At 38.8% G+C, this 27,246-nt stretch overlaps 2 protein-coding genes across 7 annotated transcripts in view; one reads left to right on the plus strand and one right to left on the minus strand.

Moving 5' to 3' along the window:
• Window positions 1–5,701, minus strand: part of LOC120373450 — a 62,290-nt gene extending 56,589 nt beyond the window's left edge. For both annotated transcript variants that reach the window (XR_005585544.1, XM_039491858.1), the window contains exons 1-2: window positions 5,639–5,701; window positions 3,262–3,379 (exon numbers count right to left, since the gene is read on the minus strand). The gene's annotated coding sequence lies outside the window, so the exon portion shown is untranslated. The remainder of the gene's footprint in view (window positions 1–3,261; window positions 3,380–5,638) is intronic.
• The window catches only part of ATF7IP2 (activating transcription factor 7 interacting protein 2), a 64,387-nt gene that overhangs the window by 33,070 nt on the left and 4,071 nt on the right, over window positions 1–27,246 (plus strand). For 2 of the 5 annotated variants that reach the window (XM_039491852.1, XM_039491853.1), the window contains exons 4-12: window positions 3,783–3,917; window positions 4,245–4,328; window positions 7,297–7,466; window positions 16,445–16,507; window positions 17,943–18,013; window positions 18,639–18,703; window positions 21,892–21,958; window positions 22,769–22,828; window positions 24,210–24,313. In XM_039491852.1, coding sequence (XP_039347786.1) covers window positions 3,783–3,917; window positions 4,245–4,328; window positions 7,297–7,466; window positions 16,445–16,507; window positions 17,943–18,013; window positions 18,639–18,703; window positions 21,892–21,958; window positions 22,769–22,828; window positions 24,210–24,313 — 819 coding nt within the window. The remainder of the gene's footprint in view (window positions 1–3,782; window positions 3,918–4,244; window positions 4,329–7,296; window positions 7,467–16,444; window positions 16,508–17,942; window positions 18,014–18,638; window positions 18,704–21,891; window positions 21,959–22,768; window positions 22,829–24,209; window positions 24,314–27,246) is intronic. The other 3 variants (XM_039491854.1, XM_039491855.1, XM_039491856.1) reach the window with 3 other exon arrangements.

Raw genomic sequence — 27,246 nt, forward strand, 5'->3', positions numbered from 1 at the left:
AACCATGATTAAATTGAATCTTCCTGACTAGTAATCAAATCCACTCTGGTTATAATTGTAACTGGAAAATTAAAATGCAAAGATACCTTATTGCTTATGGTTACACCGCATATTAATCTTTGAAAACTGAAACTGAAAAGGCTTCCAGGAAACTTCCTGTCTGAATCTAGTGAATTGATCAAAACATTTTAAACCACCTATGTTTGACACTACTTAAAATGGACTCAGCTGAAAGCTTAGGCCTTGGCTACACTGGCACTTTACAGCGCTGCAACTTTCTCGCTCAGGGATGTGAAAAAACACACCCCTGAGCGCAGCAAGTTACAGCGCTGTAAAGCACCAGTGTAAACAGTGCCCCAGCGCTGGGAGTGCGGTTCCCAGTGCTGTAAGCTAATCCCCACGGGGAGGTGGAGTACCTGCAGCGCTGGGAGAGAGCTCTCCCAGCGCTGGCGCCGCGACCACGCTCGCACTTCAAAGCACTGCCGCGGGAGCACTCCCATGGCAGCGCTTTGAAGTGGCAAGTGTAGCCATACCCTGAGTTGTTGCAAAACAAATTGTCTGTTAGTTGCTGTACATAGGTCTGCTAGAAGATGAAATATAGTGTAATGACTATTACTTCCTGCATGACAAGGCTGTGTCTGAGACATGTCACCACCTGGTACCGAGCCATAACTCCAAATGCTTGAGAACATAATTTACATTACAGATATATAACTTCTTAAATATTATACGTACGTACATTTCGGAAAGATTATAATGACTAATGGGCTATTGGCTTTTAATAGAAACATCACATGCCACCCTTTGGTGAACAGTTATTCATATATCTGACCCTGCAGATACCAGGAAAACCCTGTGCCCCCTGCCAGTTGGCACTAAGAGGTCCTTGGGTCACAGCAGCAAAATTGCAGAATAAGTTAATACTATCCACTTAACGTTGTAGTTATGTTCCTGAAAAATGTGACTTTAAGTGAAACAATGTTAAGCGAATCCAATCTCCCCATAAGAATTAATGTAAATGAAGGGGTTAGGTTCCAGGGAAACTTTTTTCACCAGACAAAAAACTATATATTATCTAGATATACACACAGTATACATTTTAAACAAACAATTTAATTCTGTTCACAGCTATGATGATTGTGAAGCTTGGTTGAGGTGGTGAAGTTAGAGTGTGGGATATTTCCTAGGGAATGCCTTGCTGCTAAATCAGTGGTTCTCAAACTTTTGTACTGGTGACCCCTTTCACATAGCAAGCCTCTGTGTGTGACACCCCCCCCTCCACCCCACCCCCCAAATTAAAAATACCTTTTCATATATTTAACACCATTATAGGCTGACAGCTCACGACCCCCCATGTATTAACCTCATGACCCTCAGAGGGGTCCCAACCCCCAGTTTGAGAACCCCTGTGCTAAATGATGAACTAGCATTGGCTGAGCCCTCAAAGGTTAACACATTGTCAATGTAGCCTTTCACTCTACAAGACAGCAGGAATGGAGGGGAGGGGAGATAGCATAGCAAACAGAGACAGACACACACTTTGTGTGTGAGGGAGAGAGAGAGAAATGCACACTGGCCCATTAAGTAAGCTGACCCACTCTTAAATGCATTGTCTTTTTAAGTGGATCAGGAAGTTGAGACCAGCAGCTGCTGCCCCAGGCTCTCTCTATCTCTCTCTGTCAGTGTCTTCACCCTGCTGTATATGGAGAAGAAGGGGTAAGCGGGGTGTAGGAGCAGGGGGGAGGGGGGCACCCTGACATTAGTTCCTCTTCCTTCTCTCCCCCTCTCCCCCCACAAGCAGGAGGCTGGGGGAGCAGCTCCAAGGCAGAGGGCAGGAGCAGCACCTGGCAGTGGGGGCTGGGAGGGATAGCTTCAATTGCTAGCCTGTTGGGCATGCTGCACAGGGAACTTGGGGAGCTGATGGGGGGCTGCCGGTCCACCCTCGTTCCAAGCCCCCACCAGCTAGCTGCAACAGGCTGCTTTTCCTGCAAGCAGTGGACAAAGCAGGCGGCTGCCAAACGATGTTAGAAGGGAGCATTGCACAACTTTAAACAAGCATGTTCCCTAATTGATCATCAATGTAACAAGGAAACAACATTAACCGAGGTGACTTTAAGTGAGGAGTTACTGTATTAGAATCATTTCAAGGAACAAATAAATGCTAAAGGAATAAGTAGACCTCTTAATAAACGGGAGATAAAATTAATGACTGAGAAATGGAATTCCTTTTTCTTATGACTGCAAAAAGAAGATTTAGAGTTTGGACAGTTAAGTTAGGATATTAAAGCTCTAATTCAGTAAAGCAGTTCCATTGACTTCAAGTTAAGCTTCTCTGATTCTGGCCTAAAATGGCTGTTTGATAAAGATCTGCTAAGAATATCAGCATTTACAGTAAGAAGTTCATCCTAGACTGTTAAGGGAACTTTCCAAACCAATTACAATAGAATCCTTGAAAAGGGAGGGAGGAATTGAAGGACTGCAAGAAAAGCAAAAGTGATTCAGTACTGATCTTAAAGAAAAAGAGTGATTCTGGGTTGTCTGGTTAAAAATCTGTTACTTACAAGCCTGTGCTGATACTAAGTCGTAAAATTAGTATCAGCACCGGCTTGTAAGTAACAGATTTTTGCTAGACAAGCTTCATTGCTTTCTTACATTTTTATGAAGTTTAGGGGTTTTTTTATCCCTTCCTTACTGATGCATGCTCTCAGCTTTAACCCTATTTTAATGCTTGCTTTCTTTCTTTCTTTCTTTCTTTCTTTCTGCTGTATTGTCAGTTATCTGTTGTGACTACTGCATGTGTTTAGGTTGTTAATAATGAATTTACAATTTGGTAATAGCAAGTAAAACAAATGTTTAATTTGTCATCGTAAATATAGTGACTTAGTCTCTGCACAAACTTTATTCAGGTAACATACTCAGGCCAAGTCTACATTAGAAACTTTTTGTCACTATAATAATGTCAGTGTCATTTTTTTAACGACATTTCTATATCAGCAACACACTAGTGTGTACGCAATTATACTGGCATAACAGTTGTTTTGCCAGCATAACATATTTTGTTAGTGAAAGCTGTAAATTGTATCAGCAAAGGCATTTTTTTGCTGTTATAAACCTCTTCTACACTAGGAAGGTTTACCAGAATAGCTATACCAGCAAACCTCTTTAGTGTAAACCTGACCTTATCTAAGCTAATACAGTATAATGTAAAATGTGTAGTTGTGGGGGAAAGGCTTGTTTCCCAGGAATACAAGCTTCACTCACTGAGCAGTATCAATTCTCTTTACCCAGCAGTAGCAGCCGCCCCTCAGCACTTTTGATCCTCAACCCACAAGAAGGGGGGGAAATCCTTTTATGACCCAAATATGATGGTCTGTTGCACCTACAAAAAAAAAATAATTTGAGAACTGTTCTTCTAGATCCATGTAAGATTCAACTATAACCATGGCTAGCTCTGAACTAGAGAAATATTTACAATAGGTTACCATTACCACATTGAGAATCATTAATTTTGTATAAACCATATCTCAAGGTTCAGAAGGCATGATTGTCCTTGCACTTGCACTAGACTGGGTGAGCTAGAAGGGAGGGGAAATGCCAAAGTACAAAATACTACATTTTACAAATTACATTTTATAATTCACAGAACATTGGTGGATCAGTTTAATTTATAAAAAAAATTTAAAATAAAACTTAGTTTAAAAAAATAATTTGTATATTTTCATTACCTCAACAATGAATGATTTCTAGATTTGAAATGTAGCTTTTTTTTTTTTCCATTATAGGTCAAACACTTGATTCAAAAGCGTGTGGATATTTTAAACAATGACGTCTTTAACCATAAACTGGAAAGTTTAAATGGAAGAGTTGATCAAACACAATGTCGAAAAAAACATGAAGAAATAGCTATTACATTTCTAGTAAGTTTTTTTTGCATTGTGCGTATCCTAAAGGTATGAATTTATTTGTTGCTGAAGGTCTTAAATTTTCAGAATTGCACCTACATTGTGTGCGTAACTTGCATTGGAATTGCTTGCACTGGAATGAAGATTACACTTCTGTTCATAGAAAAAGTGTGAATTGGAGGCTGTATGTTTTGTTACCTTTTTATTTTATGGCACACATCTCAGTTGCAGTTTGGGGGTGTTTTGCTACTGCTTATCACATGTGCAGAGTAGGAAATATGTAAATGTGTGTACTATTTCAGGATAACACTTAAAGTGATGCTCTTTTTTCTTTCCTTGTAGAAGAAAGTGTCAAAGCTTGAGAGACGTATTAATACTGTGATAGCATTTCAGAAGAAAATATTATCGAAAATGGTCACTAGTAAGGTATAGTACAATATGAAATACTTCAATATAGGGATTCTATTAGCAATTAGTCATGAGCTCATGGGCAGTTACAAACAATTTAAACTAAACACGTGCAGTATGAAAACATAATGAAATAGATTTGGAGGAGATTGTATTGTACTGGTGTTATGGTACACAATAGCAACTCAGAGAAAAACCTAAACTTCTACAGACACCTGGTACTGGGACTCAAAAAATGTTAAAAGAATTTTATTTACTTGCAACTGAGTTGTTACATTGAGAAGTTTTGTTTTTCAGTAGAATAAAATACAATTATTTTTTTCTTTATCGCCTCAGAGGTCAGCAGCCTCCATTCTGACAGGAGGAGCAGCCTCTGAGGTATCAGCTGACATCCCTTCCCATAGATGATTGAGTACTTTAGACCCTCAATAGTATAGTTAATAAAACACAAGCATTTCACTTGGAGATCTGGATACGATACTGCCAGAATGATAGCCTAAGAAAATATCAGGTATGGGGCTTTTTGCTTCCTCGTGGACAACATCTCTTGACATAAAATTGAAGATTTTGGCACGATTTAGACTAGTGCCAAGCTTTGTGTAAACCTGCTTGGGATGCTAATTCAGATTGTTTTCAGGGGTGGCTTGAGATCCTTCAGCAGGCTTTTAAAGTTAAGGGTGCAAGCTTTTCAGCTAGTATAAATTGTCATAGCTTCATTGATTTCAGTGGGGCTATGACAGTTTAAAACAGATGAGGATTTGCCCCAAGGATCTGAGTAAAGATTGTAGGACTAGTCAAATGTACGTGAGCCATAGTTATTTTTTCTTTTATAAAACAAGTGGCTTTTTATCTAAATTTATATACTTTATGCAATGACAAATGTTAAAAATCATGGTTTCAAGGTCTCATTGCAGAAATAAACTTACTCTGCTTCTCGGTTGTATTTTTCTGAAAAAGTTTCAGAAACTGTTTTGTTACACAATGGTATTCTAGAAAAATGTAACTTTGATTAAATATTATATACAAATAAAACTTCCTTAGTGGTAAAATCTTAACACTTAGCTAAATAGTTTGTGTCATGCTGAAGATTTTTGCTAAACTTTGGGAAGAAGGGAATAGCAAATATCACTTTTTTTCCTTTGCTTTATATTGATTGTCTGTATAATGCATCTTTTGGGAAATCACATTCATTTTTAGGGAAAATGTTCTTGTTTAAAAGGAAAAGGTCTGGTTTCTGAAACCAACTCTGGGTCCAAGTCTACATTTCTTCCACATGCAAAAGTCTAATTTAAGTAAGAATTGTTTATACATTGAATATAAGATCTCACCCTTATTGTAAATATTCCAATGTGTTGTAAAACTGGTTTTATGTCTGTGTGATGGGACATTTGTCCCACACTGGCAGAAAAGGGGTTAAAAGCAGCCCTAGAGAGGCCGTGCATCACAGAAGGGCTCATAAGAACAGCCAATCAGGGCCGGGCTGGCCTATATAAGGAGGGCTGCAGAACAGAGCAGTTTCAGTCACTCCCTGGAGCTTGAGAAGGGAGGAGGACTGGCTGCCATGCAGGCAGAGGGCAGCAAGCACCCTGGACAGAGCAGTGCTACAGGCAGAAAGCTAAAGGCAGCTCTTGGCAGGCTGCAAGGATCTGCAGACTGAGGCCCTGATGCAAGGGCAAAGAGGGTGCTGGAGCCACATGGGAAGTGGCTAGACCGTGGACTGCAGTTTGCCACTGAAGGGAGTGACCGGACAGTAAACTGCAGGTCCCCCCAGAAGCAGGGGAGCATCGAGTGTAGCACGCCAGAGGGAAGTGTCACTGAGGAGGCACCGCAGTGGTGAGTTGCACCACGTGACAGTCTGGCATTTTTTACATTCTTCAGGCAGAGAGGGAAATCATAATTTACAAGTAAGGTACTTATGAGTGATTACTGAAGATTACAGCAGATAACTTTTTCAAACCAAATTATTATTAGATGCTATACCTTTCTGAGGTCAGCTATTCAAACATAGCATAAGCCTGGATATGCAAATAACATAATGTTAATTGGAAAAGTGCATGAACAGTGAAGTAGTGGTTTTGTACTGACTTAACATTCAGTGGGTGTAAGAAACAAGTAACTACACAACAAGAGAGTCTAGCAGGAAAATAGCAAAACTGGTAGGTAATGGATACTGAAAACCTGACTTCTGACATTCTCCTGATAGATGAATTGTCTGCTGCTACTCCATGCTTATATCCCTACTACATTTGACCTAGATTTTTTTTCTCCAGTTAACTAAAGGAACCAATGTGTGTAATAGAATTTAGGCCCAGAATATGTTTGTTTTTTGCTCTGAAGACAACAGAATGTTTAGGTTGGGGAAAGAAATGAGTGTTTTGCTTGTGTGAGCTACTAACACACACAGTGGCAGGGTCTGGAGAGTGATGAAAGGTTACATCATCCAACAATAAGATGACAGTTATCACCCAGTCCCCATGGCAGGGAACAGGAAGTGTTCAGGAAGAAGGTTGTCATTCTATTTTTTTGTGTCTCTCTCTGCATGCCCTCAATTTTTGGTCTACAAGGGCAGTTTCAGATTCATACTAGCTCAAAATTGGAAATAGTGGAACTAACTATTTCTCACAGAATAAGAAGGGATTGGTAGGTTTTGTGTGGTTTAGATATTTGACAGTCACGTTTAATTTATTATTTAATTTTAATTTCAGTGTCTCTTGCACCATTTAATAGCTATTTGTGTGTCTAGTGAATCTGTGAATGTTAATCTCTTGTTATTGTAAAGATAGGCCCTGGTTTAACAATGGCATATATAATGTAAATTATGGAGAGGAGGGGGAGGTTAAAAAGGCACAAATAACCCAGAGGCAAAAAATGACATCTGTTGCTCTGAAAACAAGGTGTGCATGAAATCCAGGACATCTGACTAACTCACTACTGGTTGTGGACACGAACAGACTTTGCCATGACTTGTGACTTTTCTTTTTCTCAGGCAAATCTTCCAGGTGCAAACTCGCAAAATGCAATACTTAATCGAACCAAAGCTGTTCCACCACTTCCTGATAACATAAATGGACAATCAGTTTCTTCAGTTAAACATTTATCATCATCCCATAGACAAACTGGTTCCACTTCTGAATGTGTTGCAAAAGAGAATGTAAGGTAGGTGTCTATAATGACCACACACAAAAATTCAGTAGATATAACCCACATATTATGTATAGTTTTAAAGCATTTACTTGAAAATAATCTACTTTTTTTCCTCAAAATTTACCTTTCCTAAAGATGCTAGATTGGTTTAGTAATTGGGTCGTCCATATATAGATTAAACTGAATTATTGTCTATGTGCCCTTATTATTGCTGTGCCTGTGCCTTCAGTCCATATATCCATAACGAATGAGTTTGAGAGGTACAGCAACTTTTATTCTCTTAGGGATCAATCCTGCTTGCCTGTCTTTTGTGGATTTTTTCTGTAGTGTTGGTAATGTGCATTTGTATGCTCCTAAACGCTGCAGAATGATGGCAGGCAAAATGTGAAATCAACCGAATAAGTGTTTGTTGTTATAAATCTCTGGTGTAGAGTGGATCCGCTTCTCACTCTCCAATTGAAGACCGATAGTACTGCCCTTAGATTTTAAAGAAAGATTAGATGAGAGCTTTGAGGGTTCTGCTTTAACTACTAATTTAAGGTAAAGGTTATATTTGGTTTTTTTCTAGTAAGCGCTCTACTATTCTTAAATTTGTCAAGGCAATCTCACATATTTGACTCATTCTCTCACTGAAGACTCTAAATTCTGAGTAGACTTAGTTTAATGGATGTCAATAGTATAGATTCCTGTGGTTTTCTTATCAAGGGCCCGATCCTCCTTCCAGCGAAGACGCACGCTATACTTAATTTCCATGTCAGCAAATAACTTTATGGACTGGAGACCTAGTTTTTCCAAGAAAAACAGGATAGTGAAGATCTTGCTTATATGCAAAAAGGATACTCCTGGGGGAATTCTGCACCAAAAATAGTAAAAATTCTGCACACAGTATTTTAAAATTCTGCATATTTTATTTGTCAAAATAACACAATATAATCACACAAGTTTCAGTTATTTTTGGTCATTTATTTCAAAATACCTGTCAGCAAGTATGTCTGTAACAATACAGATTAAAAAAAAAGATTCGGGAAATGTTTTTTGACAAATAGATTGCTTACTAGACATAATAAAGAACTCTGAGTAATTCATTTACACTACAATACAGAACCTTATTTCCCGCACTCCTCAGAAGCAGTGCAAAGGCTTGAGGGAGTTACAGAGGAGCTGAGGGAGAGGGAAGTAAATTGCTGGAAAGGAGCCTGGGTGTGAACTTGGAGGGTTGTTGGGTATGGGTGGAAAAAGTATGGATCAGGTTTTCTTGGGGGGGGGGGGGGCAGGGAGAGAGTGTTAGGAAGTTTCCCCATGCAGACCCTGGCTGATCCCTAGCCTCTCCCATTCAGTCAGGCACATCTGCCCCATCCCCCTGTGTTTCTGCACCCCCATGTGTCCTTACATCCCCTGTCCACATGTGTCCCTCCACCCTCATTCAGACTCCTCATCCCCATGTGTTTCTGTGCCCCCAACCAGTCACTCCGCTGTCCCTGTATAGCTCTGCATCCCCTCCCCCATCACCAAGTGGCCCTGCACCTCCCGGTTGTGATGAATTACTGAAGAACAGTGGGTTATATCTTTAGGAAGGGTAGATTAATCTTTTGTCTTGTTTTTCTTGTGTCCACCAATCCAAAAGTCTGCCATATAAACTTTAGTTTTCAGTAACTAGGAAAGCCCTTTGCGTGGGGCCTCTTCTTCCAGAGGGGTAGTAATAGTAACAGAATTAACCAGACATTTTGAACTGGAAGACTTGAAACATAGATGTGAAGTTCCAGTTGAAAATCTTAAAATATCTTACATTTGAGTTTATCTGCGCTTGTAGTTCTAGAAAGTCTTTGCATCTGTATGGAATTTTTTTCTTCTTTTGCGATCTCTGCTATAATTTGAGTACATTGGTGTCTTTAATATATGGCAATTAATGTACGTGCATTGGACGTGGGCAGATATATGCTACATCCAAAACTTTAATTTTCTATGCACAACATTTTTGTTCTTTACTGGTCTGCTACTTGATTTTCATATCTATCTACACTGTCTGTGTAGTTATCAGAGTGTTTTGTGGCGTATCTGCTGTGTGAAATTCATGTATGATATACATAGTTGAAGGAACAACTAATAAGCTAATGTAGCAGTTCATATCTTTCTTCATAATTAGAGCTGGGAGAATAATAAAAACACTTGAAATATTTTTTTCTGAAATTCACAAAATTAGTATCTGTTCATATAACATTTGCCCAGCTGTATAAGCCAGGAAATAATGAAGGGCTTGGAGGAGTCAGAGGTCCTGAAATAATCAAATTATTCTAAAATTCAGCAATCTCTAGCTATGATGCCAGGGGGGATTATAAATGTTCTGTTAGTCATGAATCTTTCTATAAGGTTCTGTTAGTTCAGTAAGAACCTAAACTACTATATTAACTTGTTTCTAGCCTTTTTTGCTTGTGAAAATAACAATTTATATTTAAAATTGCTGCTCTGGGCAGGTTTTTTTTAATATATGGCACCATATTACAATTTATTTTGAATTTCTGTGTTGTAGAATGTATATAACATATGCACCTACTCTTCAGTAGTTGAATATGTAATTTTAAAAAACTTTGGTTAAGCTTCTGAAAATTGTATTTACATTGTGTGGATAGTTTTGTAGGTTGACATTTTGACTTTTGCCCACTAGCTTTTGGGATTCTCATATCATATCTTACAGTCACAGTAATATTTAATTTTTTATCTGCCATAGCACATACCCAGAGTTTTTACCTTCTCTCTCTCTCAAGCAGGCAGGCAGGCTTAATGGCCAACTTATATTACACTTGCCCCCTTTGAGCTCCCAGGTTGATTCCTGCCTCTCATGGAATTGGAAGACATTTAGCCTCATATATTTGCTGCCTTGTCTCCTCAAGCAGCACGAATTTGGAGACTATAAAAATTTAAGAAAACCTCCATGTCTGCATAACAGAGTAGGGTATCCAGATTTCCCGATATTAAGGGCTTTGTCATATTTAGTCAACAATTTTTCATACTTGCTATCTGGTCACCTGTATTACAGGGTACGTCTACGCTATGGGATTATTCCGAATTTACATAAACCGGTTTAATAAAACAGATTGTATAAAATCGAGTGCACGCGGCCACACTAAGCACATTAATTCGGTGGTGTGCGTCCACGGTCCGAGGCTAGCGTCGATTTCTGGAGCGTTGCACTGTGGGTAGCTATTCCGTAGCTATCCCATAGTTCCCGCAGTCTCCCCGCCCCTTGGAATTCTGGGTTGATCCCAGTGCCTGATGGGGCAAAAATCATTGTCGCAGGTGGTTCTGGGTAAATGTCGTCAGTCCCTCCTTCCTCTGGGAAAGCAATGGCAGACAATCATTTCACGCCCTTTTTCCCTGGATTGCCCTGGCAGACGCCATAGCGTGGCAACCATGGAGCCTGTTTTGCCTTTTGTCACTGTCACCGTATGTGTACTAGATGCCGCGGACAGAGGCGATTCAGCAGCGCTACACAGCAGCATTCATTTGCTTTTGCATGATAGCAGAGATGGTTATCAGCCGTTCTGTACCGTCTACCATGCCATTGTAAATTGGCAATGAGATGATGGTTACCAGTCCTTCTGCGCTATACCTTCTGCTGCTGTCATAGGTGCCCTGGCTGAGATCAGCCGGGGCGCAAAAGACAAAAATGGGAATGACTCCCCGAGTCAATCCCTCCTTTATGGTATCTAAAAATAGAATCAGTCCTGCCTAGACTATGGGGCAAGTGTACTAGAGATCCAGTGTATCAGAGAACCAGAGAGCACAGCCGCTCTGTGTCAGATCCTGCAGGAATGATGAGCTGCATGCCGTTCACAGGGGGTGCTCCTGCAACAACCCCACCTGTTGCTTCCCTCCTCCCCCAGCCTTCCTGGGCTACCGTTGCAGTGTCCCCCCATTTGTGTGCTGAAGTAATAAAGAATGCAGGAATAAGAAACAGTGACTTGTTATTGAGATAAAATGAGGGGAAGGCAGCCTCCAGCTGCTATGATAGTCCAGACAGGACATTAAGCGGTGTGGGGGACAGGAGCCCAGCATCCTACTGCTGTGATAGTCCAGGCAGTACAGAATCTGTTCTTTACACATGAAGGGCGGGGGCTGATGGAGCTCAGCCCCCTGTTGCTATGATGAAGACGGTTACCAGCCATTCTGTACCGTCTACTGGGAATGACCAGGAGGCCAGTCAGGAGCACTCATGGGCTGATGATGAGGATGGGTACCAGTCCTTCTGCACTATACCATCTGCCACAAGGCTGATGATGATGACAGATATCAGCCATATTGTACCATCACCCACCAAGGAGGGGGGGCGAGGATGCTACAGTATAGTGCCGCAGCATCGCATCTACCGGCAGCATTCAGTACATATAGGGTGACATTTAAAAGAGTTGAGACAATTTTTTTCCCTTTTCCTTCTGGGGGTAGGGGGTGGGCGTAAATTGATGAGCTATGCCCTGAACCACCACGGACAATGTGTTTGACCCTACTGGTATTGGGAGCTCAGCCAAGAATGTAAATGCTTTTCGGAGACTGCAGGAACTGTGGGATAGCTTGAGTTCTCAGTCCCCCCTCCCTCCCTCCCTCCATGAGCGTCCATTTGATTCTTTGGCTTTCCGTTATGCTTGTCACGCAGCAGCGTGCTGAGTCCCTGCTATGGCGTCTGTCTGGAGATTTTTTTAAAAATGCTTTGGACTTTCGTCTTCTGTAACGGAGCTCTGATAGAACAGATTTGCCTGCCCGTACAGCGATCACATCCGTACGGTCCATGCTGGAGCTCTTTTTGGATTTTGATTTCGGACTGCATCGCCACCCATTCTGATCGGAGCTCCATGCTGGGCAAACAGGAAATGATATTCAAAATTTCGCGGGGCTTTTCCTGTCTACCTGGCCACTGCATCCGAGTTCAGATTGCTCTCCAGAGTGGTCAGTGGTGCACTGTGGGATACCACCCGGAGGCCAATACCGTCGATTTGCGGCCACACTAACCCTAATCCGATATGGTAATACCGATATTAGCGCTACTCCTCTCGTTAGGGAGGAGTACAGAAACCGGTTTAAAGAGCCCTTTATATCGATATAAAGGGCCTCTTAGTGTGGACGGGTGTGGCGTTAAATCGGTTTAACGCTCCAAAACCGGTTTAAACGCGTAGTGTAGACCAGGCCACAGAGTACTGTGTTTCCAGTACAGAGGACACATTTTCTGTGTACTGTGAGCCTTCTTCGCTCTTGCTGTATATCCTATGCCATAGCGCTGCAGTTTGAAACACTGTGGCACATGATTGGAAATAGCTCAGGCATAAGAGGACAGAGGTGTTTGGACGCTGGGGCAGATTCTCCTGAATAGCCCATCCCTTGCTTCCTGAAGCCAGTACTTCATCAAAACATGGACAAGTAGGATGTGGATTGATTTTTGAAGATTTGCTAAAGCCAGAGAGAAGCTCCCTGTGAGTCTCCTCATAATTATACTTTTACGGCATTTAGAGGCTTATTTGCGGTACTCCGTAAAGCCCTTCCTAGGAAACCCCTGTATGAGGGCTAAGCCTTGTTCATGTCCTCTTTAGCTTTCTTGTCACCCTTGGGCTCTCAGAGAAGAACAAAGTCTGTCTCATTATAGTGTCTTCACCTGACTTAGGAAGAAGGGTTATCATGAGGACTGGGAATAACGGATGTCATATTGGCTTGGTTTGAGATTATACTAAATAATTTGGATACTAAAGGGTTACCTTTGTTCTTAGGACTGGAAAGCCAAGAAAATACTTTTTTGGGGGTCATCTGTTGGTCCAAATAAACATAGAAAGAGTTTGCACGTCCGCAGACTTGAAGCTGGCTGCCACAAAGTGATCAGACAACTGGTTTATCTCCTAAAATTAGGTGTGATTTTTATGGATTTTAAGACATTACGAAAGACAAACTTCTAACTAAAACTATTACAAATCTTAACTGTTGTTTAAACCTTAGTTATCAAATCAAAATCATAATTGGAATTTGGTTAACAAATTTCCAGTAATATGGAACGGAATCAACAATTGATTATATTATTGCATTAACATAATCCGTCAAAACTTGAATAATGAAGTTACCATAACACACGATTAATTCTTGTATGTACTTTACCCTGGAAATGTAGTCGGCTTCTTAGCCCTCTGAAGCAATACAAAGATTGCTTCAAAGTTGCCGCTTACCGAATGGGTTCAGTTCAGATTATTAATCAGTGACACATGAACTAGCCAAGCTCAATCAGTTTTTAATAATCAAAGATTAGGTGCGTAAGATTAATCAGCAGAAACAGATTAATACGCTTACCGGTCCAGGCCTGTAGCTTGCACAGTTCTGAATTGGTCATCGTTTCATGTTGTTGGGTTTTTTTAATATATACTTCTTTCTACGAGTTGAGGTTAGACATTCACCTCGCACTATCCAGTCACCATCAAATATCTATTTTGTGGTCAGCAGGCTAGAGTAAATCATAAACTAATACACCTAAATTTTTCACCTTGACATACTTAAACAATTATATTATATTATTATATTTTGGCAAACTTAACAAAGATAATAGTTTGTGTTTAACGGCATAATACTTCTCAATCAATCATTTCATTTTGCCGTTTGCAGTTTGAAACACACTTGGATTATCCAGTTGGAGAATAATGTCAGCATCTCCTATGCACCTGTGAGATGGTCTATTTCCCTTTATACTCCTTTTTTTGGTTTTGGTTACAATTTCATAGCTTTTTATGCCCAGTGACATTTATCCAACAACTAGACATGCAGTTAAAAATACCTTTAAGCAGCCATAAAAATAGGTTATGAAAATGTATCGTGCTCTTAGCTAGATTTTCACTCTACAAGCAGTATAAGATTTAACTGCTAATACTCTTCAATTGTTCCATTTATTACAGTTTGCGCAAAGCTTTAGGAAATTTGGCCTATATGCTAAGAACTTCTACAGTGAACTTTTTTCCCCACCTAATGTATCTCTGTAATGCAGAGTAATCAACAACCTCTAACTTCCCTTTTTGGGGATAGAGTAGTTTTATGCTGGCAGCTTTTATAATCCGGGGGACACAAAGTGATAAATTGGGTCATGGTGGATAATCAGCTGAATGTATGCTCCCACTACAATGCAGTGGCTAAAAGGGCTAATGTGATCTTTGGATGTATGAACAGGAGAATCTCAAGTAGGAGTACAGAGACTATATTACCTCTGTATTTGATACTGGTGCAGCTGCTGGTGGAATATTTTTTCAGCTCTGGTGTCATCGATTCAGGAAAGATGTTGGTAAATTAGAGAAGAGCCACGAGAATGATGAAAGAATTGGAAAACATGCTTTATAGTGAAATATGCACATAGCACAATCTATTTAAGTTATCACTGAGAACATTAAGGGTTGACTTCAAGTTTAAAAGTTTACCCAGGGAACAAAAATTTGATAATGGGCTCTGTGATCTAGCAGACAATGTTCTAACATAATGTAATGGCTGCAAGTTGAAGCTTAACAAATTCAGATTGGAAATAAGATGCAGATTTTTAACAGTAAGTGTAATTAACAGATTGCAAAAATTTACCAAGGGTTGTGGTGGAGTCTGCATCAATGGCAATTTTCAAATCAAGATATGCTCTAGTTCAAATAGGAATTAATGCAGGGAAGTCCTATATCCTTTGTTACACAGGAGGTCTGAGTAGATGATCATAGTGGTAACTTTCAGCTTTATAATCTTTTAATAGTTGGTGTAAGTCTGAATGGATGGATGGGCGCTGTGTTTACAGCCTGTAAGTGTTGGGGCTGCATTCTGAAGAGAAGGACTATTTATAAACTCCCTCAAACTAAGTGCAGCCAGACTGTTTCTGCTAGCTTTCTACCAGGGATTTAGAGAAGTGTTAAATTAAGATTTTATTTACCTTCTATGTCTTCCACGAGAAAGTTGTTGATATCTGACTCTTGTAGCCTTTAATGGCGGAACAAACATGAGCCTTTAATGCCTTTCATAGATTGGTGGAAATAGTGAGAGCATCCCCACTAGAATTCTTAGGGCAGTCTTTTTTTATTATTATTTTTTCTCCCCTTCATATTCCTAGCAGGTTATCATTGGCCCTCTATACCATTAACCTTTTGGACCTGTCTCCATTGGTAGCCATTTTAAAAATATGCCATCGTTGCTATCACCTGTTCAGGTCTTACTGTTACCAAAGTTGGGAGCCCTACTATAGATGGATTGTTGGCTTCTGCCATAATTGTAAGCACCATGTTAATTAGAGATGTTAACATCAGGAAAGTAGTCTCTTTTTCATCATGTTTGAACAATCTAAAATGTTTCAAAATTTTGTCTCTGGCAAATGAAATAAATCCTGCATCAGGGCATACAGAGTCCCTTGCTATATAAAATCATGCCATTACAGTAGAACAGTTCTGTCTTCTAGGCACAGAGGGGAAGACTCATTGGATGATTTTGCAAAGGAATCGTGGTGTTCTCTCCGTACCTTTTAGAAAGTGTCACCATCTGAATGCTCAATTGTCAGCTGAGGCAGCGTTTAATTGCAAAGTAATTGGAGCAGTACTTAGACATCTTTCAAAGGGAGTGAAGGGAAATGGAGTTCTCCCGCATTCCTGAGGCTTCCTCGTTCTTCACTACTTAGTCTTTCTTTTCCTTCTCACTCAGGGTGCTAGCTGGGGTATTGCTTTTCAGATCACAAAGCTTGTGCTATAATAAATGGGGTTATAAACTGCAAACCTTAATTCCACTTACGTGCTAATTTGCTTTCCATGACTGGGTCAGTACAGCACAGAATCCCCCACACCCTCCCCAGTGGATTTTGATTCCTGGAGGGAAGTTTGTATAATTTAAGGAGATAAGGAAAAAATGTGACTATCTTTACTTTGGGTGGGGGAAACAAACCACTGATCTCCAAGAGAGAATTTAGAGGGCTTTAGCATGCTACAGATTGATTGATGGTCAATCCTGCATGCCTTTCCCAGGCAGGAGGGGAAGACCCAGAGATTGTTCTGTATTGATCCAGTCACAGGAGTTGAAAATACCAGGTAAATGAAATTGAATTAATATATTCTTGTAATATTTTGTTTACTGTTTTTAATATTAAACAGATAATCTGCATCCAAGTAGTAATATAAGAAATGTTTCATAGTGAATATCGATCTTAATATGAACTTCATAAAACTACTTATGATATTGTTGGTGTCCAGTGTTCAGACATCACTGTCAACATGAAACGTAGTAAATTTGAAAAAAACATGAATAGTAATTTTAGGTACTATACATGTTCCTGAGTTCCCATATTGATCTTTGTGCTTTTACAATCCTATTTTTATTTTTAAAACTCTGTATCTTTCCTCTGGTGCCACATAAAAGATTAACACAAAGAACACAGGGAACTAATTGATGATATAAGGAAAGCAGTAAACCTGACTTTATTAGTTGTAAACCCCTTAAAAACAAACGTTTTTCTCCATATTCCTTCAGTTATAGTAATCTTAAATACTTTTTGTTCTAACATTTTCAGACAAGTGGGACTTTTTTTTTTAGGTTGATAGTAATCCTCCAGGAATTCAAAACACACGGAAATGTGCAGCTCATGAAATTTTCAGTATGAATGTATAAATTATGCTTTTATTTTTTACATGTGACGTTATATTTAGCTTTGTTTTCCTACTTCAGCTTTATGGCAAAATGAAAAATGGATATAAATAACGTATTACAGCATTTTCATGCCTGGCTAAAACAGCAAAGGGAATTCTAGAATGGGGATTCAAAGGACTCTGGGATTTGAGACAGTGGATATTTAATATATGTCATAGGTCAGGACCTTGGGATAATAAGGTGTTTGATTTTTTTGTTTGTTTTTTAATGTGGGGGGCTTGAGGGTTATAGGTTCAAAGTGTACATAGAAATTTCTAATTGATAAGCAAATTTCAGATACCCACACCTCTGTGCATGTGCACATTTATTCTATTGTGGGTTTGTTTAGGGCGATTGTTGCCATAAAGAAATCGATAGACTTCCCAATCTTAGTTTTCTAAGATGAAACAACCAGGGTTGTTTTTTGAAAATGGGATCTTAGAACATGAACATTTTTGAAGTATTTTACCTTCTGCTGTTATGTGATGGAGATACAATAATGGTCAGATCAGTACATTGTAATGCAAAGCTGAAGGGATTTTAAAAAGTGTCTGCCTAATCAGATACTGAGTCCTGGTATTTGGAGAGCTCTTTATTTGAATGATTCATATTCTATTATTTTGGAGTTTAAAGCTAGCCATGGTGCTATAAAATGCATTTGTTTTATTTTGTTCAGAAAAATACAATTGATTTCTTGTTAAATCAACCATCTGAGCTTCTTGGCTTTTAAATGTGCTGTAGCTAGTTCTTGGTAGCTTACATTTGAGGAGAGGGGGGCCTGTTTTCATGCATCTCTAAAGTTTTGATTTTGGTGAATAAATTTTTTGTTTTGTTTATCAGCTCTGATGAAGTTATACTGATTTCTGTGGAAAGCAGAAATTCAACAACAGTAACAACTGCAAACAATTCAGGTATCCAAAACTAACCTTGGCATGTATACATCCTAATCAAAACAGATTTGATGAATATGATTAAACTACCATAGTAGCCTACAAGTAATGCTTTTTCTCTTTTTAATTATATCAAAATACAATTTTCCTTGGTTGCTGTTTAAGAAGAGTAAGAGCAACCCATCAGTTATGATTAAAACTTCCATTTGCTTTACCTATCTCACTAACCATTCTTGAAATTTTTTCTCACTAGCAATTAGCACTTTTTAAGGGCACTATCCAGTCAAACAAGAGTTTAGCATCTGTGCTGGCCCACTGTCTGTGAGCATTCCTAAATACGCAGCTGTAGAGGCTTCTCCCTAGTTTTACAGAGGTGTCTTTGGACTTCAGGGGCCCCTCTAGAAGAAACCTTGGCTGTCTGACTTGATTGCCAGACTATTGCATTGGGATAGAGAGGGTAATATTGGGCATTCTCAGTGAGACCCTGTGTCATTCACTTATGGCTGATTACTGCATGCATGCCTACAAGTCTATTTGGTAATTTTCTGGTATTCCACTTATTACATGGACATTCTTGTATCCTGCATCAACCAGGTGTATTAACTGAAAGTTGAATTGTTTTAATCTTTTGTGAAAATTGTTTCAGATATTCAAAAAAAATTAGTTTCTACACAAGCAGAAATTTCCACTAAAGCTCAGTCCAAAAACAAGGTAGGTTAAGAGTTTTTCTCATGCTCGTCTGCTAAAACTTAAAGTTAAATTTAATCGTTTGTACATAAGATAATGAAACAAAGCCTGTTTTTTGTTTTTGTTTTGTTTTTCAAATGTGGTTGTGGTGATGCTTGTTACTTCAGGCCATTTACCATTCTGTGCAGATACAGCACATTCTGGTTCCTCTTTGTCACCTTGTAGAAGGAGGGACTGTTGTGTACATTGCTGTTACCTCATTTTCACATTTTAAAGGTGAACTGCAATGAAAACAATATTGAGTTTGTGCTGCCTTCTACTTCTCTGTAGTTCTTGTCTACCCCGGAAGACTCTAATGCCTGGAGAACTGGTGAAATGATGAGATCACAAGAGATAGAGAAGTTCAGCATATGAAAGGAAGAAGGGATTTTTTTCTCTCTGTTTCAAAACTTTTTGTTTTTTTGTAAACACCTATTCAACTTCAGTGAATAATAATTTAGGTAAAGGATAACTTTTGAAAAATTCAGCACCGCCATCCCTCAAGTAAGAGCTCACCATAAGCATACTGTGAGATCTCTAAGCAAAATCAGGGAAGACAAGGCATATTTCTAATGTGGAAAAAATAAGAACTTTTTTAGGCCATCTTCGTACTCAGAAGGAAACAAAATAAAGTGCAATTCCAATTAAAATAATTATGTACAAGTCGCCTTTTAAAAGCAGAAAGTATTCCCTACATAAAACTGTAGCAGTCACTTTTGGCATTCTTAAAAAAGATAACCCTTAACATCGACTGGATTATAGAACGCACGGAAAATATGTCCCTCATCTCTTTGCTTTCTTCTAAGGACCTTGCGCGCGCGCGCACGCACACACACACACACACACACACGATGGAATATCTACTCTTGAAATTCCTAGGAGATCTGCTGAGGAAGGAAAAGATCGGGGAAGCAGACCCTTCTCTCTTCCTGTGTACTTGGCAGAATTAGATGCTGTTTACAATGCTGACAGATGATGTTTATTTTTAAAGCTTTTTTTTATTTTTAATTTTTATTGAGGGGATTTGACAATTTAATAATAGTAGATGCTGATATTCAAAAAGTTAAAGCTTTACCACCATTAAAACATAAATTGTCAACATCACATGTCAACATATACAAAGTAAATATCTTTTTAAATCAAACTATACTAAATTTTCAAGCAGCATTTTTCTTTTCCTGTCTATAAATTTTGATCATCATCAATGGAAATATTTTTTCATCTTTTTGTGTGTACACGATGAAATTGACATTTACCGATAAAAATCTAATCCTTCCAAGGCTATGTAACAAGTATTAAATATTTTCATGTTTTGTTCCCTTTTGATAAGCAAGGTGAAGGTCAATCCCAAACACTTTGTCAGAAGGCTGTGTTCCTATGGGACTGGTGACCCAACAGAAGTCTCTCATCTTGCAGGCAAAATTTGGGCTAGGAAACCATATAATTTGCCAAGATAAGGTCAACAAGAGTGGTCTCTAAAGTGTAAAGCAGACTTGTGGACTTAGTCTTCAAAAACATTAACATAAGTACTGTAACTCTTACATTACTGAGATATAGTCTCAACCTTAACTTCACCTTAACCATTTTTTCCTGGAATTTTTTTCTTACACTAGTATGGTTGAATCATGTCATTTGTACACTTCTGTTCAAATGGTTAATACGTTTATCTGGTATTCATTTACTTACAACACACTAAGAGCTTTTCTATCTGGTGTGGCAAAGTGCATTATATGTGTGTGATTTCTAAAGTGCATTAACGTGGTACGCATTAATTGGTCAGTGTAGATTCTGCTGTTGCACACTAAAGCTTTCCTAATGCTCTTTAACATAGTGCCATTTGAAACACATTAAAGCACACTAGGGAACCTTTAGTGTGCACTAGCAGGTCTATGTGGATCAATTCATGATCAGTACATTAGTGCACTTTAGAAATCACGCCTCCTTAAAGTGCATTTCCCCACTGTGTAGAGAAGTACTTTAGGGTGAGTTTATCACTGAAGCTTTTCATTTAACATTGACTTTTCAAAATGTAGATTAAATGTTGCACCCAGTCTTTCACGTAACATAGTTTGAAAATGCTCTTCAGAACCACATTTCTTATTTAGTTCAAATCAGAGAATATTTTTATATAAACCAATTTATATATATAATTTAAGCAGGCAACGCTTGTGGTTAGACTTTAGCAACAAAACATGTTCAAATTGTATCCATTTTTTTAAATGGTCTGTGTCCAGATTGTTCTTAATCAGTTTAATGGTCAGTTACACACAAAGCTCCCTGACGTGCCGTCCCCTCCCCCCCGCCCCAAAATTAAAAATCCCTGCTTTGGTTAATGAAAAGTGGGACTTCACTGGCGGTAGCAAAACTGCAAATATTCGTATATATGGGGCACCTGGCATTCCTACTACCATGTAGTATAAGCCTGCTCAGGAATATTTAGACAAGATGGTGGTGGAAAAACTGCTCTCTTCCCACTACACTTCTACCAATGGTGGAACTGCACCAGTGGGAACAACTGCAGGAATTAGTGGGGGGAAGGGAAGATAGTGTATATAAGACCTCATTGTTTAAAATCTATATAAAACCACTATACAAACACTTGTTTAGTTACATTAAATGATTCCTTAAGTTTACAATTGAATTACTATATTTCATAAAATAAACAATTCTACATCTTCCCTTAGCAAGAGGGAAAAAAGGTTTTATTTCAGACAACCCTAGAAATAAGAAGTTTACTGTCACTCTTGTGCATTGGCAGGCTATCTGAAAGCTTATCCTAAAGTATATCTACCTAGAAGGAAACCAGTGAAAACTGTATGTGTAGATTTGCTCTTAGAGAGCCAAGACCTGTATAATTACTATTGAGATGCATTAATGTTTATAAAATCCATCTTTTATAGTTTTTGTCCTCGTACTGTTGACTGATCTACTGTGATCTATCAAGTATATTTTTTAATGTCTGAGTTCTTACAGATACTGACATTTATACACTGTACTTATTTCTGTTTTTCACATCTACAAGAAGTTTTATATAAAAATGAGGATTTCTGGTAGTTTAATTTACAAGTAAGTTTGCATCCTGACGGTTCATAAATTTTAACAGAAGTATTTATACACATTTCTAATTAAGCCATTGTAGAAAAATTTAATTGGAATTGACATTGTTTTTACAGTTGGCTGAAGAAAAAACAAAATCTGCAGTGATTGATCTAACAGAAGAAAAGCACAATTTTGATAAAGGTGAAGGAAAAAATAATTTTCTTTATAGAGATACTGAAAATGAGAACTTAAAATGTAATAGGTGTAAGTATGAATGATTTGATTTAGTAATTTATTTTAACCCTAAAAGAAATAATCTTGTGGAGTTGTGAGATTGGGACCTATTCCGTAAAAGAAAAATCTTTCTCTTGAAGGGAACTGCTTCTGCATATCTCCACTGTAGTAGAGTATCTTGCAATCCAAGAACAGTTCTAAAGTAGTTTGTTTTTTTAAGGGATGTATGCTTATTCACCCATGGATCCAGTGTCCCAACTGTAACGATATAAGACCCTGTTACTGCAACTGTTCCTAGTCCCTATCTTCAATGATGCAAGCAGATGCCAGTCATTAACTGGTGTTTCGCTAAGTCACAGTACAGCCTGATTTGCCTTCTTAAATATTCCCCATAATGAGGAGAGACTCCTGTTCCTCATCCATCTGTGGGTGAAGACTTGTTCCCCACCACAGAATGAGCTGGCTATTTGCCTGCCACTTCTCCTGCAATGAGAAGACCCCAATTAGGTGCAGAGTGTTTTATGTTTAGGTGAAGAGGAAGTGTGGTAACAAAGGATAAGGGAGACATAATATGGACTTCCATGGGTCATATGTTTTAGAGAACTTTAGTTGCTGGTAAATAACATTCTCTTTGCTACAAATCATCTATAATTGTCCAACTTCAGGATTTGAACTCCAGTAGTTTGGTTTCAGTAAAAGTTGTTACTTGACGATATATTGCCTTGGGGTGATTTGTAATCTCATTAATTTTTGTAAACTAAGCAGTATTTGTTCTAGGTCAAGACCTGAATGGGAGAACTCAGGGTGCTGCAGGAAATAGTATTAGTGGCTGGCTTGGTAGGTTGCCTTCTTCCATCTCCGTGTGTACAGAACTAATGCTCTATCCTGGAGTTAAAAAGCACTGTGCTGCTGTTGATTCTGTGTTTTGTATGAATTTTAAAACTGGATCAGAATCTTTGTAATAATTTAAGATCACATGCTGCTTTTTTGCAATGGAATGGATGTTAGGCAGTATCCTGGAAAAAATTCTAGTTGGAACAAATAAGTTACTACTTCCTAAATTCTTCCTGCAGCTAACTGGTTTCTTTTTCCTTCTCATATTCATCTTCTAAACTGCCATGTTAACGTTCCTGTGCCGTTAAAAGGCTCTTGCATCCCACCAAGATAATGTTGCATTTTAGTGGTGGGTATTTGTGTAGTAGTTTGTAAAATATGTGAAAGTGAGAGATCATTTTGGAATGGATGAAGATGTTGTATTTAATGTAAGATTTTAGTTAGAGATGTTCAGCTAAAACTCTATTAACTGAGTTGGTGGTCTGCATCCAGTGTGAATAGGAAGTAAGAGCATAAGAGTGGCTATACTGGATCGGAACAATGGTCCATCTAGCCCACTATCTTGTCTTCCGACAGTGGCCAGTGCCAGATACTTCAGAAGAAATGAACAGAACAGGTGGATTTATCAAGTGATCCGTCCCTGTCGTTCCCTCCCAATTTCTAGCAATCAGAGGTTAAGGGATACCCAGAGCATGGGGTTGCATCCATGACCATCTTGGCTAACAGCCATTGATACACCTATCCTCCATTAACTTATCTACTTCTGTTTTGATCAAGATGAAAATATCAAGTTGGACAATTAAATGAAATGAAGACTGAACTATCCCCCTTACTCTCACTTACTGATAGCCCGTATACATTCAGCTGAAGCACTTTAACAGTGTGAACAAGTTTACACGCTACTGCTTGTGTATTTTGTAGATAAATGGAGATTTCATTCTCCACAGTCCTCGATCTAGAATAGGGGTCAGCAACCTTTCAGAAGTGGTGTGCTGAGTCTTCATTTATTCACTATAATTTAAAGTTTCGCGTGCCAATAATACATTTTAAACATTTTTAGGTCTCTTTCTAACTAAACTATTGTTATATGTAAAGTAAATAAAGTTTTTAAAATGTTTAAGAAGATTCATTTAAAATTAAATTAAAATGCAGAGCCCCCCGGACCGGTGGCCAGGACCCAGGCAGTGTGAGTGCCACTGAAAATCAGCTCGTGTGCCACCTTCGATACACATGCCATAGGTTGCCTACCCCGGTCTAGAACCTTGCACAATCCCTGAGAAATCCTCAGTATGTAAACCACAAATCTGTGAAATAAGGTTTTTAACCCAGTTCACTTTCAATATTTGGAAAATTACAGTATTTAAAACTTGCATTTTGTTTACAGGTAAGTTAAAAGAAGACCAAAATTCTGTGTCAAACAAAAGTAATTCAAAGGCAGCAAGCTCCAAATCAAATCACCTTGAGCCACCAGCACAAGCCTCACATCAGGTAATTTTTTCTTTATTAATCTTTTTACAATTTTTATTTTTTAAATTTGGAGTGTTTACAAATTCCAACTGACTAGCTCTTCATGAATCTCTTATATACAACTTAATGGGAATTAAAACAGACTTTTAAAGGACATTTTTGGTGAAAGACGCTATCATTACTTTTTGTTTTAAACTAGATTCCTTCGCAAAGGGTAAGTTTACTCCTTTGAGCCACAAGGAGGTAGTATTGTATTATAAAAAGAGTAGTAAAGTCTTCAGTGACCATGAAATACTTTTACTACAATAATGGCTCCTAAAATGGTGGGGATTCTAACAAAAATCTAACTATTAGAAGAAGCAATATTGAAGGAAGAACATCAATCAAATAGGCATTGCTACATGCTAAAATGACCTTTTCTAAAAATTATTGTAGAAAATGTTGCAGTGGAATATCTATCGTGTGGCAAAGACCAGCAAGGAAAATTTCAGTTGGGGGGGGTGGGGAACCGTTCTGAAATTGAGTGAGTGAAAAGGGGGTTGAAAATTTCACCCATCGGGGGTCCAAGACTTTCTGTATTCTGTCCTTCTCCAGTGTCTAAAAATGAGTGCTAGCATGAGGGAGCAGTAATTTAACGGTCAAGTATCTAAATGTGAATGTTTTATTACTATTCCACCCACAAATAAATTCCACTCATGTGAGTTGCCAGAATGAGGCACTGCTCACAGTCGATTGTGCAAATGTTCAAAACATGATCATGTGTGGTTTCTGGGGTCCATATATGGAAGTATTTGAATATTCCATTGGGTTCTACTAAGCTGCTTTGGCTTGGCTTAGCCATGGTGGGGCTCAAGTGCCCTGCTGGGTTCTGCGATGCTTCTTGTGCTTAGTTCCTCTTTGAATGGGGACCAAAAAACAAACAAACAAACCAAAAAACCAATGGCATCTCTAGAACATCACCCACTCATGGTACCACAAAGAGAGATCATTCACTGTGGATAGTGCAGATCTGCAGCCTGTACTCCCACCCGATTCTTCTGTCTTGCATGCCTTAATGAGCAATGGCATGCTTACTTTAAAGAATCATGATTGGGCATGTGAGTTAACATCCCACTGAGATGTATGGGTCACCTCACATTTCTTGGAGCTGTTATTCCAGACACAGATAGGTGTCTCTGTTTTGGTTGCTTCTCGTTTTCAAGGTTCTCTTCAACCATAACCGCTAACTTGTCTCTTAAATTATATATAAAAAACTTGGGAGAGGAGCTGGTATATCATACTGCCGCATACCAGCCCTGGGCAGGCCATTATAAAGGGTACACTACACAGCACCTTCAGTTTTGTAAAGACAAATCAAAATGTCATCAGCAAGGGACATCTGTTTCTTCTTACCTCCTAATAACATTTGAGCATCTGCCTCCCACCCATCCATCCACTGCTGAGACACACAGCTATCTAATATCTATAGGCAACCCACACAGCAGCTGGACAAGAAGCATGACAAGTGAGAGGCTGGAGCCTCTCCCTAACTGCAGCATCACATTATGGATGAAAGGAAGCCTGGCTCTGTAGAGTACAGGCTCTTCAGGACGGGTACTGTCTTTTTTTGTGTTTATGCATATTCTGATATATATAGTGATCTTGAAACAAATAATATTAGTTCAGTTCTGTTGAAGAGTTTGAGGATGTCTTCTGAGCACTGAGACTGAAAATATAACTCTGGATGGAGCTCTCCCTTCTTGGACAGGAGCATCATTTGTTATGGGACAGCGGTGGCAGTTGCCTCTTCTCCCCTCCCACCCAGCTTTTTATATGTCTATATGCTCCATTATAGCTCTCTTTATGTCTCCTCCCTGATTTTTTAGACTATTATATAATAAATGGGATGGGTTCCATCCAGGGTGCCACCTGGAACTGGGGTACAGCTTTTTCCCCTGAGCTATGATTCCCACACAGTTCACTTCAACTCACTGGTTTAGATAGAGCAAAAACTAGTTGATTATCTGCAAAAGATAGATTTTAAGTGATAGCAAACAGATCAAAGCAGATTACTGAGCAAATAAACAAAAAATGCAAACTAAGCTTAATATATTGGATATGACTAGCAGATTCTCACCCTAAGATGATACAAGCAGGCTGCAGATTCTTACGGGGAAAGCTGCACCTGTTTTACAACTTGGAATCCCCAGGTGTTTCATTCACAGGCTAGAAATCCCTTTAGCCTGGGTCCAGCACTTCCCTCAGTTCAGACTTTGTTCCACAGGTGTTTTTAGGAGTCTTCTTGAGTAGGGAGTGAAAAACACCAGATGATGTCACTCCCCGCCTTATATAGCTTTTGCATATGGCAGGAACCCTTTGTTCCCAAAGCTTGGTTCCCAGACTAGTCTGTGGAAAAATACTGACATCCCAAGATGGAGTCCAGAGACATGTGGTCTAATCACATGTCCTTGTAGATCAGTGGTTCCCAAACTTTAACAGCCTGTGAACCCCTTTCACTAAAATGACAAGTCTCGTGAACCCCCTCCTAAAAATGAATATTTCCAGGGATTTTCTCCTTTACCTGAGTATAAATTATAAAAGCAATGATCTTAGAAATATAAAATTTGTTTTTATGACATGCTTATTACACACTATTATTTAGCAATACAGTATTTTTATTATATTATGAAAATGGCAACACTCTTCCAAGATCTGACTTTTGTAGCTTGTATCACTTTGAACAAGCCTGTTATAAGACAAGGCTCCTATGTTTCATCAAGGAGTATCAGATGTGAAACAGCATGAAGGCATTTAAGAAGTCAACTCAAAGAGTTCCTCCTACACAAGCATTCAGGTCTTGAGCAGTCCAGGCAAACAATGCATGTTACAACAAAGCTTCAACTTGTTCTTCATAATTTTAAAAACTATACTGGCTGCCTATTTAATTTAAAAAACAGCAAAAAATATCCACCTCC

The sequence above is a fragment of the Mauremys reevesii genome, linkage group 10, assembly GCF_016161935.1.
Source record: "Mauremys reevesii isolate NIE-2019 linkage group 10, ASM1616193v1, whole genome shotgun sequence".
Classification (NCBI taxonomy): domain Eukaryota; kingdom Metazoa; phylum Chordata; order Testudines; family Geoemydidae; genus Mauremys; species Mauremys reevesii.